Raw genomic sequence first — 12,841 nt, forward strand, 5'->3', positions numbered from 1 at the left:
TATCAATGGCCTCCTGGGAGATGTCGATCGGGGTGGAGACGGTGAGATGTGACCCTACACGGTGCCTCCTCGCTCCGCCACGTATGAGGCTTGATTGTCACTAAGGCGATGAAGTCATCATGTGATCGGAGCGAGGGTGGGCTGATTTTGCCGAAGCTCGGACACTCGTGGCTGCCCAATTACAGTGGAAACTGTACACCAAGCGAGCCACTCACCGGAGCAAGGGACCCATTAGGGATCCTTCCTCCACTTTCATGGGAGGGAACTAAAGAAGGATCCACGCTCTATGGAGCGCTAACATTAGACAAAGCATTTCAAAATCCAGCCGGCCACAGGTCGGTGGGTGAGTATGGGCGGACCCTAGACGTCGATCGATTCGTGCCTTTTAACTGGGATTTGTGACCCAGGTCACACTGCCCTCCCTCTTAGCAGTGGTCGAACAATACAGGGAGTGGAGGACATTGAGCGCCAATAAACATGCTCTTCGGACCTCGCCTCCCTTTATGAGGCATCATCTACAACACGGTTGCCCTCCTCCTCTTGGGAGGCCCTCGAGTGCGCCAGTGACCGCAACCTCGCCCGTGATCCATGCTTAGCCATTGTTGATGAAGAGGCAAAGAGAATGGAAACCCTAGCCCCCTACAAAGCATGCCAGATGTCAATGATGGACTTGCAAATATCTGGGATCATGGGAATCCCTTTTTTCGTTTGACCAGGGGCTAAAAAACTCTAGAAATCTTTGAGCGAAGATACAAGCTTTTTTACCCAGGTTTAGGCCACCGCGATGATGTAATATACTACATCCTGGTTTAGTCCTTCATCTATTTACGAATCACATATTACAAGATGAACTCTCTCTCTCTCACTGTTTTTCTCTAGTGTTGGAGAGCCAGTATCCTGTCGCTAGCTACTCTCCTGCTAGCTATTATTCTTTCAGCGTGTGAACCCTTTGCACGGCCTTGGTCCTCCCCTTATATAGGATCTGGGGGCACCACAATGGTCTATCGTAAAATGTGGTACAAACAATCCGAGCAACCAATCCTGCATGGCTCACACGGGCTTGTCAGAAAATAAGGTGGCGAGTTCAAGCGAGGTTTGACGAATCCCTAGCAAAGTTGAGGAGACATGCCATGTCCAGCGCATTGATAGTCAAAAAGGCGTCCTAGACCTGTCTGATTCCTGAAATGCAGGATGTCGTATCATCTCGATTTGGGATGAATCGGCTTACAAGTCAGAACCACAACAGCCCATAAACCGTACGTTATCATTGGCGTGTAGGCATAGCCATTAATGGCCTGTCGACCTTGAGTCGGAGAGCCTAAAGAAAAAAGAACTCAGGGCGACTTTTACCCTTGCGCCATTTATCGAAACCCTCTCAAAAAGATTCTTAGTAAAAGTCCTCGTACTCGTCGCCGCCGCCTTCGTGCTCGGGAAGTCTAGAGCATGGAAATCTTCGACTCATGTTTTTTTAGAGATCCAACCAGGCCCATCATTAGCGGATTCAGGGAACCCCTTATCCCGTAATGCCGACACATATGTCAACTTATGTGTCATTTAGGAGACGCAATATTGGTTTGCCTTTGATGCGGCTACTTTGGTGTCTTTGTTCAATTTGTTCTACAGTGTGACCTAGTTTCTCCAATATTCTCGACTGACGATGAAGGATTGCAATGCTATGTGGGGTGATGCTGCCCTAACCAATGGTCCTTCAGCAATAAGTGCATCTCGTTCATACACACGAGTGACTATTGTGGTTTTATAAGCCTAGTATCACGAGGGTACCTGCAGGGTCCATTTTACTTATTGTCGATTTAGTATAGTTTCAAGTTCGGGTGGGTGGCGTATCATGGATGGAAGAAAACGAGTAGTACGACAGATTTCTATTTTTTTAGTCATTTTATATCTTGATGTTTTTGTTTTGTATTTGGTACTATTTTCTTTGATAATTATCACATATAAAATGCTTTTTGGGGCATTTTTTTCCCTAAAAGAAGAAGAAGAATGGTGAGTACGTTTTGTGATTTCTGCATTTTCATGCGAGGCGAAAAGGAGGAGAGAGAAGAAACATCGTCCTCCTCTCGCGCAAGCAAAGCTACCGGTACCAGCCGACGGAGGAAGCTGCAAGCATAACCCCCGCGCAGGAAGTCGTCGTCACGAGGTGCTGGATTTTGACCTGCTACCGAAATCCCGCAGGCTAGCTGCAAACCCCCCTTCGCCGCCGCCGCCGATGAGATCCGCGCCGTCCAGATCCAAGCCTTTCTAGAGCCTTACGCCACCTGCAGCAGCGTCCATGGGGGACTGTGCCGTGGAGAACGGCCACGCCCACGCGAAGGAAGAGGACGCGCCGGAAGTGCCCGTCGAGCCCGCGGAGGGCGCCGCGGAGCCGCAGGTGGTGGCTGGCGGGCAGAGGAAGCAGGGAGGGATACGCAGGGAGCCGTCGTTCTCGCGGTGGTGCAAGGACGCCTCCGCGGCGTCCAATGCCCCCGCCGGCGCCGCTTCGCCGGCCTCTGCACCGAGCGACGATGATTCGGAGGAGTTCGAGCTGCCGCTTCTGCCATCCGCCGCCGCCGCCCACCGCTTGCCGATGGATATCGAGGCAGGAGCGGCGGCGGGATCTGACAGCGTCCCGGTCTCGCCGTGGCTGATCGCCAAGATTATATTTCTGATAGCGAGTTGGTACACGCTGAGCACCTGCTTGACGCTGTGAGTAACGCGTTTTTCTCGTTATTTGTGCACGGATGCTCAGAGGAGCTGTTGCCGGGCACGCGTTTGATGCTGGTGTCTCTGCGTGCTCTTGTGCCTGTGGCCAGGTATAACAAGGAGATGCTTGGGAAGCGCATGTGGAAGTTCCCTGCCCCGTTCCTGATGAATACGGTGCATTTCACCATGCAGGCTATTGCGTCGAGGGTGATTGTGTGGTTCCAGCAACGGGGCATGGAGGCAGAGCGTAATCCAATGTCATGGAAAGATTACTTTCTGCGAGGTAGCTACTGTGTTGTTTCAAACTTATGTTGCCCGATGCTTACACGAGTAGTTTGTTCCTTACATTCTGTCACAACAAGTGCCCTGGAAATTTCATGGCTTGGTGCCTATAATTTGCAATAGCAACTTTGTGCATTCTGCACTTCTGTGGGACATACATATAGAGTACTAGTGTTAAAAGAAGGGTATGTTTCAGTTTCGAGCTCAGGTGTAAAGCACTGAACATGGATGCTGGTCGGTTATTTTCATGGGTGGGGGCAGAAACCACCATTGGCCAATTAACAGAACACAACTCACTAAATTAGATTATCATAAGTTATCAAGTTAAGGTTAAAGATAAAGTAAAATTTAACTGGTGCGTTGCATGTGAATCCAAGCTGCTATAGAGCCACATGGGCTCAAAATAGAGTTTACCCCTACACCTCTCGCTGGATGAATCACCGTACTTTATTAACTTGCAATTAAGTTGGGCCATGACCTACTGGATATTATTTTTTCATTCGATGAATCCATTTAATCAACGAAGGCTAGGACTTAGCACGGACTTATTTTTTTTTATTCCACTTCAAAATATGTAGAGATTTTTTGTCTGTTCTTATTGTGTTTATCATCTTTAAAGATATATAGTAACAATTTGAATATTTCTTCTGCAGTTGTTCCAACAGCTTTGGCTACTGCTCTTGATATAAATTTGACCAACATTTCGTTTGTTTTCATTACTGTGACATTCGCTACAATGGTACATTTCATTCCATGTGAGTTATTATTTCCTGCTCTTCTCACTTAATATTTGGACTCCTAATTTATGGCTTTCAATTATTGTGCAGTGTAAATCTGGGGCTCCAATTTTCATTCTTCTCTTTGCTTTTCTATTCAGGTAAGCTCAGTTGCTGGTTCGTTTTCAGCAGTGCATGCCCTTTTTGTCTTCTAGTTTAGCAACTTCTTGTGTTCATTGGTATGGAATATCAGTTACAGAACCTTGTCCTGAAAAAGTTGAGCTTCATTCTGCTGTTCTCTAATGGTTTTCATCTCCTATGGGTGGGGTGGGGTGGGATGAAGAGGGTTAACTTGTACTATTAGGTTATGTGAAACATTTGTCCTAGGCCAACTGAATACTTTTGAACTAGCTTGCAGACTTTACAAAGTTGGTTCCATGTACACATCATTTTGAGAAATGGGATGCAAATGTTAGAACTGAACTAAAATTAAGCAGTATCTCCCGACAAAAAAAACATTGAGCAGTTTCTTGCATGCCCATCATTTCTTATAGTACTGCTTCTTGACATTCACTTAGCCTTTTCATGTTCCTATGCAAATAATTTTGTGCCCTCTTGTAACTTGTCTTTCTGACAACACTGCACCTATTTCTGTTTAATTATCGGTTTATGGGCTTTTGTTATGCTGCATATCATTCGCTTTTTTCTTTACGCCTGCTCATGGTGGTCGGGTTCCACTATTGCTAAAAAATAACAGAGCAGCAGAGTACGGTAGTTCAGATATAAAGGTCAGATATAAAGGTAGCCAACAGGACTAGGAGAAGTATGAACTACAAAGGAAGAAAATTACTGCTCGAAAAACACATAAACCCCAGCAACAGCAGCAAAACAAAAACCGAGGCTACGCTGATGCAAATATATCGCAGCTAACTAAAACAAAAGGCTCCTAGCACCAGAACCACAAAATGAACGTCAACAACCATTGTATTCTGCGTCTCCGTATCATTTTCATGCTATTAATCGAAGGTTTCCCTTTTTCCCTGAAGGCTAGAGAAGCCGAGCTTTAACATTCTTGGAATCATGCTGATTGTTTCTATTGGAGTTCTACTGACAGGTAAAGTCATAAGTGTACATCAACAGCTTATATTACTTTTTCCAAAGTGATATGCTTATGTGCTTTCCTGGGGAGAGCTCAGAAAAAGACCTCCTAGCTACTCCCTCCGCCCCGAACTACTTGTCTTAGATTTGTCTAGATACGGATGTATCTTGACAGATAAAACGTGTCTAGATACATCCGTATCTAGACAAATCTAAGACAAGTAATTCGGGACTGAGGTAATAGCTTTTTACTTGATTAGATTTTTGGCACTGTAATTTGTGGGCTTAATTTTGCATTCTGACTCTATTTTCTTAAATTTCTCTTATGTGGATTCATCATCTTAACTGTGGACTGTGGTAATAATGTTCCTCTTGCAGTTGCCAAAGAGACACAATTTAATCTTTGGGGATTTATATTTATTATGCTTGCTGCTGTCATGTCTGGTTTCCGCTGGTGCATGACACAGATTCTCCTCCAGGTTTGTCAGTGTAATGTAGTACTTCCATTTTTTCTGTTTTGAACATTGGTGATTGGACATGGTAATATGCCTTATTAATCCTATGTTCTACTTCCCTTCCATTCCTGTCCTGACTGAACTTTTCTTTTCCCCTTATGCGTCCCTTAAATCTGCTGAAGAAAGAGGAATATGGTATGCGTTCTATCTTAGCTTCTTGTCCAGTGAGAGGAAATTATAAATACTGTTCGTTGTTGTCTTAGCATCTCATTCTTGAAAACTGAAAAGCAGCGGATTAGCTTTATTAATTTCAGGCACATGTATGACTTATATATTTTCAATGGACACCTGTTTTTGTTTAAATCTGAGTTAGTGCATCAGTATGAGCTGTAGCTGTTATGTGCATTGTTTTCTCTTAAAATATGAAAATGATAATATCGAACGTGATTTGTTCAGTAAATATGTAATGTAGCATCCTTTACAGCATCATTTTTATTGTGTTATGCAGGATTAAAGAACCCCTTCACCTTAATGAGTTATGTTACCCCGGTGATGGCAATAACAACTGCAATTATTTCCATTGCCATGGATCCATGGCATGAAGTCAGAGCAAGTCACTTCTTTGATAGTCCAGCTCACATATTAAGAAGCATCTTATTGATGCTTCTAGGTGGTGCTTTGGCATTCTTCATGGTATGGATCAGTACTCCTTCCTGGGAAGTACAGCATTTATGCCAGAGCATTTGACTTACCAATCATTACATTTGTCATGCAAAAAGTCATTTTCTTTTTTGCTGGAACCAGTCAATACACTGTTGGTTCTTACTATTTCATTTTTTCATGCACCGAGAGTCTGAGAATACTTGTAATAACCAATAAGTCCTTTTTGCAGTCATCTATTGCTGGTTTGTTGTTAAGACATGCTTGCCAAGTATTCTTGTTGGTATTCACAAAAAAAAAGTATTCTTGTTAGCATTTTTTATCTGGTTTATAATCACTTGATTTATTCTTTGAAGGTATTGACAGAATATGTTCTGGTTTCTGTAACAAGTGCTGTAACAGTGACCATAGCTGGGATTGTCAAGGAAGCTGTCACAATTTTGGTATTGATTTCCCACTCTAGTTACTTCCAAAGTTTCATTGAATTTATCTTTGTTCATGCATATAAGTGTGACTTGTGATGACAAACAATCCAACAGGTTGCTGTGCTTTTCTTCAATGATCCATTTACCTGGTTAAAGGGATTTGGACTGGCAACAATTATATTTGGTGTCAGCCTTTTCAATCTGTACAAGTGAGTTGTTCATATATTTGTTGTTCCAAGCTACTAACTTATTACCAGTCCTGCAGAGGCCGGGTTTTTTTCCTCATTTTCCAAAAAAGATAACTTATTACCAGTCCGTATTTTACGACTCCCAGAATAACAACAACAACAACAGCAACAAAGCCTTTAGTCCCAAACAAGTTGGGGTAGGCTAGAGGGGAGACCCATAAGATCTCGCGACTAACTCATGGCTCTGGCACATGGATAGCAAGCTTCCACACACCCCTGTCCATAGCTAGTTCTTTGGTGATACTCCAATCCTTCAGGTCTCTCTTAATGGACTCCTACCATGTCAAATTCGGTCTACCACGACCTCTCTTGACATTCTCCGCTCGCTTTAGCCGTCCGCTATGCACTGGAGCTTCTGGAGGCCTGTGCTGAATATGCCCAAACCATCTCAGACGATGTTGTACGAGCTTCTCTTCAATTGGTGATACCCAACTCTATCTCGTACATCATCATTCCGGACTCTATTCTTCCTCGTGTGGCCACACATCCATCTTAACATACGCATCGCCGCCACACCTAACTGTTGAGCATGTCGCCTTTTAGTCGGCCAACACTTGGCGCCATACAACATTGCGGGTCGAACAACCGTCCTGTAGAACTTGCCTTTTAGCTTTCGTGGCACTCTCTTGTCACAGAGAATGCCAGAAGCTTGGCGCCACTTCATCCATCCGGCTTTGATTCGATGGTTTACATCTTCATCAATACCCCCATCATCCTGCAACATTGACCCCAAATATCGAAATGTGTCCTTCTAAGATACCACCTTCCCATCAAGGCTAACCTCCTCCTCCTCACACCTAGTAGTATTGAAACCGCACATCATGTACTCGGTTTTAGTTCTACTAAGCCTAAACCCTTTCGATTCCAAGGTTTGTCTCCATAACTAACTTCCTATTTACCCCCGTCCGACTATCATCCACTAGCACCACATCATCCGCAAAGAGCATACACCATGGGATATCTCCTTGTATATCCCTTATGATCTCATCCATCACCAAGGCAAAAAGATAAGGGCTCAAAGCTGACCCCTGATGGAGTCCTATCTTAATCGGGAAGTCATCAGTGTCGATATCACTTGTTCGAACACTTGTCACATCATTATCGTACATGTCCTTGATGAGGGTAATGTACTTTGCTGGGACTTTGTGTTTCTCCAAGGCCCACCACATGACATTCCGTGGTATCTTATCATAGGCCTTCTCCAAGTCAATGAACACCATATGCAAGTCCTTTTGCTCCCTGTATCTCTCCATAAGTTGTTGTACCAAGAAAATGGCTTCCATGGTCGACCTCCCAGTCATGAAACCAAACTAATTTTTGGTCACACTTGTCATTCTTCTTAAGCGGTGCTCAATGACACTCTCCCATAGCTTCATTGTATGGCTCATCAGCTTAATTCCACGGTAATTAGTACAACTTTGAACACCCCCCTTGTTCTTGAAGATTGGTACTAGTATACTCCGTCTCCATTCTTCTGGCATCTTGTTTGCTTGAAAATTGAGGTTGAAAAGCTTGGTGAGCCATACTATCGCTATGTCCCCGAGGCCTTTCCACACCTCAATGGGGATCAGGGCCCGTCGCCTTGCCTCTTTTCATCCTTTTTAGAGCCTCCTTGACCTCAGACTCCTGGATTCGCCGCACAAAATGCATGCTGCTCTCATCAAAGGAGTCGTCCAGTTCAATGGTAGAACTCTCATTCTCTCCATTGAACAGCTTGTCGAAGTACTCCTGCCATCTATGCTTAATCTCCTCGTCCTTCACCAGGAGTTGGTCTGCTCTGTCCTTGATGCATTTGACTTGGCCAATATCCGTTGTCTTCCTCTCTCGGATCTTGGCCATCTTATAGATGCCCCTTTCGCCTTCCTTTGTGCCTAACCGTTGGTAGAGGTCCTCATATGCCCGACCCCTTGCTTCACTGATAGCTCGCTATGCGGCCTTCTTCTCCATCTTGTACTTCTCTATGTTGTTTGCACTCCTATCCAAGTATATCGTCTGAAGCAATCTTTCTTCTCTTTAATCGCCTTCTGGACATCATCATTCCACCACCAGGTATCCTTATCTTCGCTTCTCCTTCCCCTGGACACTCCAAAGTCCAAACTCCTCCGAGGCCACCTTACGAATGCAAGCGGCCATCTTCATCCACACATTGTCCGCATCCCCTCCTTCCTCCCAAGGGCCCTCCTTAATGACCCTCTCCTTGAACGCCTGAGCTACCTCCCCCTTGAGCTTCCACCACTTCGTTCTAGCGACTTTGGCACGCTTATCCCACTAGACACGAATCCGAAAGTGGAAGTCAGCAACCACCAGCTTATGCTGAGGTACAACACTCTCTCCAGGTATCACCTTACAGTCTAGGCACGCACGCCTATCTTCTCTTCTCGAGAGGATGAAATCAATCTGGCAAGAGTGTTGGCCACTACTAAAAGTCACGAGATGTGATTCTCTCTTTCTAAAGAGGGTGTTAGCTACAATCATGTCGTAGGCTAGAGCAAAGCTTAAGACATCTCCTTCTTGATTCCTGATGCCATAGCGAAAGCCCCCATGCGCCCCTTCAAAACATGTGTTAGATGTACCCACGTGGCCATTGAGGTCCCCTCCTATGAAGAGCTTCTCGCCAATCGGCACACTCCTAACCATGTCTTCCAGGCCTTCCCAGAACTCCCTCTTGGTGTTCTCATTGTGGCCTACTTGCGGGGCATACGCGTTGATAACATTGAGAACTAAGTCCCCAACTACCAGCTTGACCAGCTTGACCAGGATAATCCGGTCCCCACGTCTCTTGACGTCTACCACTCCATACTTGAGGCTCTTGTTGATCAAGATGCCTACGCCATTTCTGTTTGCAACCGTCCCTGTGTACCACAGCTTGAAGCCGGTATCCTCCACCTCCTTCGCCTTCTGTCCCCTTCATTTGGTTTCTTGGACGCAAAGGATATCAACACCTCTGCTCACCGCTGCATCAACTAGCTCCCGAAGCTTCCCTGTCAGAGACCCTACATTCCAGCTACGCTCGGCTAGCTTCCTTACCCTTCACAATCGTCGAGTCAAATGCGAAGACCCTTGCTCATTTCCCACTACATCCGGGCGTCGATGTAGCGCGCCACTAAGGATGCGACGACCCGATCCTCGCTCACTTGCCACCGTGTCTGGATCAAGATACGGCGTGTCACCAGGGGGTGACGCCCCGGCCCTTGTCCATTTGCCACCACACCCGGGTTCCGATGTGGCGCGTCGCTGAGAGGGTTACGCCCCAACGAAAATCTTTTGGGTTTCATCTCCATAAGAGTGACTGAGTTTTTACGTTGGCTCGCCAAGCCTATCACAACCCTCCTCCTTTACCCGGGCTTGGGACCGGCTATGTTGTTACGACTCCTAGAATCAACTTCAAGTTTCTTACTATGTTGATAAGTTCAGACTTCCATGCCAACTTTTTTGGAGAGTAAATTGTTCAAGAGGAGTCAAACTTATTAATTTGCTCACGTCCACAAATATTTTTTTTCCTATTTGCAAGTCAATGAACTTGATATGTCATGCCACCTTGTACAGAGAGAAATGCAATAAGACTAACTATAAAAAGAGCCATTGGAAAACACTGATAATAATTTGACAACAAAAGCGTAAAGTGGAAATATTAGAGTAGGTTAATTTCTGATGTGTTAGTATGGTTATTCTGACTATTATCTTGTGATATATGAAGGTACCATAGGTTCAAGAAAGACCGCCACAGTAAACATGTTGACCCAAATTCCCATTCCTCCAATGGTGCCTCAAAATATGTTATCATTGATGATGATATTGAAGATCAGGATGATACAGGCTGATCCAAGTATGAAAGGTGGATAATCGAATAAATAGTTTACATTGTTTGCTATCAGTTTGACATCTGCATTCATTATATTTTCTCCTTTCCAGAGAGCGGATCATTTTATGGGCAGGCGTATTTGGCTCAGGACACTGCTACCGACTTACCATTGCTTGGTTTCAGAGGCACCAGTGCTTACTTGTGTTCTTCCACGGCTCTGTGGAGTTATGCTGCATATGCATGAGCATGATGATGATCATGCCATAAATCATATCGCTGATTGAGAAGAGACACACTGATACAAGTAGCAGAAGAAAGCTTTTGTTACTCAGAAACAAAAATGGTGCATACCGAGAGCTGTGCAGAAATTGTATATCATATATTATAAGAATATAAGAATGTTTTGTGGTCCGTTAGAAATACAGCTGCTGTGCTTTTTATTGGGAGTGTGAAGAGCTCAATTTTGGTGCAACTTGTGAGCTCCACATATATTAGCATTACAAAATATACACTACTTACTGAGAATGAAAGGAATTAGATTGGTGGTATGTGTTGTATACAGTTTTGCACTGTAATGTTTTTAGCTCATTGAGTACACGAAGAAGTGTAAATCTTAGACGCCAAGTTAAAGATTTCTCTGACAAAATTGAGATCTTGTTCACTCTTAAATCGCTCTTGTCCTCCTTTATATCGGCCATTTTAATTCCTTTGTCAGCACCGTTGTTGCAACAGAGGCCAGATCTTCCGTCTGCACTCAGCTTTAAGTATAGTTTGGTTGCTCGCAACCCCATGTAGGTGTTGGAAATATGCCCGAGAGGCAATAAAAAAGCGGTTATTATTATATTTTCTTAATCATAATAAAGGTTTATTATCCACGCTATAATTTTATTGATCGGAAACTTAAATACATGTGTGCATAATAAACAAATACCAAGTCCGTAGTAAGCCGTTATTAGACTAGCTTGTTGATAGAAAGATGGTTAAGGTTTTCTGACCATAGACATAAGTTGTCGTTTGATAACGGGATCACATCATTAAGAGAATGATGTGATGGACAAGACCCATTCATTGGCATAGCATATGATCATTCACTTTATTGCTATTGTTTTCTTAATGTCAAATACATGTGAAAGCACAAGTGCTCCTTGGATGATTTTGGTAATTAATATCAACATATCTCATGTTGGACTAATATTTTCACCTATTATATTTCAGATAAGTTCAACATTGAAGTGGCATGGACAAGAGAATGTGGTACCCCTTCAAGATGCTAAGGACAAACATGGGCAGAAGCTCAAAACTCTACATTTTCATTTTAGTGATCCAAGATCACATTGAGTTTATAGGAAAGGCAATACTATTAAAAGGGGATGGCGTGTTGTTTAATGACTTGCTTGCTCAAAGTCCTTAGTGATATGCTCCAAAGCCCTCGGTCATTTTCTCATTTCCACATATGTCCTAAACCTAAAAGTCAAACTCGGCCCCACCGATTTGATCTATCCGGCGCCACTGAGTTCATTTGACATATCCACTACCACAAATCCTAATCAGTTCGGTCTCATTGATGGGATCTCGGTCTCACCAAGATGGGCTTGAAAACTCCCTGTTGCCTGTTGCAACAATTGCGGTCCCACCGAGTTTGTGCAATCGGTCCCACCGAGTTTGCTTGACCAATTCTCTATTTGCTTATTACCAAAATCGGTCTCACCGAGTTTGTGTAATCGGTCAAACCGAGTTGAGGTTTTACCCTAACCCCTGCACATCGGTCCCACCGAGTTGACCTTGTCGGTCCCACCAAAAACTCTAACGTTCACATTTTGACCTGAATTGGTCGGACCGAGTTTCACCATTCGGTCTCACCGTGTTTAGAAATCTGTGTGTAACGACTAGATTTTGTGTGGAGGCTATATATACCCCTCCACCCACTCTTCATTCGTGGAGAGAGCCATCAGAACGTGCTACACTTACATCATTCATTTTCTGAGAGAGAACCACCTACTCATGTGTTGAGACCAAGACATTCCATTCCAACCACAAGAATCCTGATCTCTAGCCTACCCCAAGTTGCTTTCCACCCAAATCATCTTTCCACGATAGCCAAATCTGTGAGAGAGAGTTGAGTGTTGGGGAGACTATTATTTGAAGCACAAGAGCAAGGAGTTCATCATCAACACATAATCTATTACCTTTTGGAGAGTGGTGTCTCCTAGATTGGTTAGGTGTCACTTGGGAGCCTCCGTCAAGATTGTGGAGTTGAACCAAGAAGTTTGTGAGGGCAAGGAGATCACCTACTTCGTGAAGATCTACCCAAATGAGGCAAGTCCTTCGTGGGCGATGGTCATGGTGGGATAGACAAGGTTGCTTCTTCGTGGACCCTCCGTGGGTGGAGCCCTCCGTGGACTCGCACAACTGTTACCCTTCGTGGGTTGAAGTCTCCACCAACATGGATGTACGA

The 12,841-nt window shown here is 44.3% G+C and overlaps 1 protein-coding gene across 2 annotated transcripts; it reads left to right on the forward strand.

Annotated features, from left to right (window-relative positions):
• Window positions 1-2,038: 2,038 nt before the first annotated feature.
• On the forward strand, window positions 2,039-11,002 carry LOC123070782 (probable sugar phosphate/phosphate translocator At1g06470). Of its 2 annotated transcripts, none has more exons than XM_044494119.1 (12): window positions 2,039-2,703; window positions 2,811-2,983; window positions 3,636-3,721; window positions 3,810-3,859; window positions 4,745-4,812; window positions 5,175-5,275; window positions 5,434-5,446; window positions 5,760-5,944; window positions 6,268-6,354; window positions 6,451-6,545; window positions 10,282-10,410; window positions 10,497-11,002. In XM_044494119.1, exons 1-11 carry the CDS (start codon window positions 2,291-2,293, stop codon window positions 10,403-10,405), a joined length of 1,395 nt encoding a protein of 464 aa, XP_044350054.1. In that variant the 5' UTR covers window positions 2,039-2,290; the 3' UTR covers window positions 10,406-10,410; window positions 10,497-11,002. The 2 variants fall into 2 exon arrangements, with proteins under 2 accessions (XP_044350054.1, XP_044350053.1); XM_044494118.1 differs by having other exon boundaries at window positions 2,041-2,703; window positions 10,282-10,419.
• The last annotated feature ends 1,839 nt before the right edge of the window (window positions 11,003-12,841 follow it).

The sequence above is a fragment of the Triticum aestivum genome, chromosome 3B (genome assembly GCF_018294505.1).
Source record: "Triticum aestivum cultivar Chinese Spring chromosome 3B, IWGSC CS RefSeq v2.1, whole genome shotgun sequence".
NCBI lineage: Eukaryota > Viridiplantae > Streptophyta > Magnoliopsida > Poales > Poaceae > Triticum > Triticum aestivum.

Coding starts and splice junctions, on each gene's coding strand:
- LOC123070782 (XM_044494119.1), top strand. CDS start 2,291: ATGGGGGACTGTGCCGTGGAGAACGGCCACGCCCACGCGAAGGAAGAG. Junction 2,704..2,810: donor CTGAGCACCTGCTTGACGCT/GTGAGTAACGCG, acceptor GCCTGTGGCCAG/GTATAACAAGGAGATGCTTG. Junction 6,546..10,281: donor AGCCTTTTCAATCTGTACAA/GTGAGTTGTTCA, acceptor TGATATATGAAG/GTACCATAGGTTCAAGAAAG.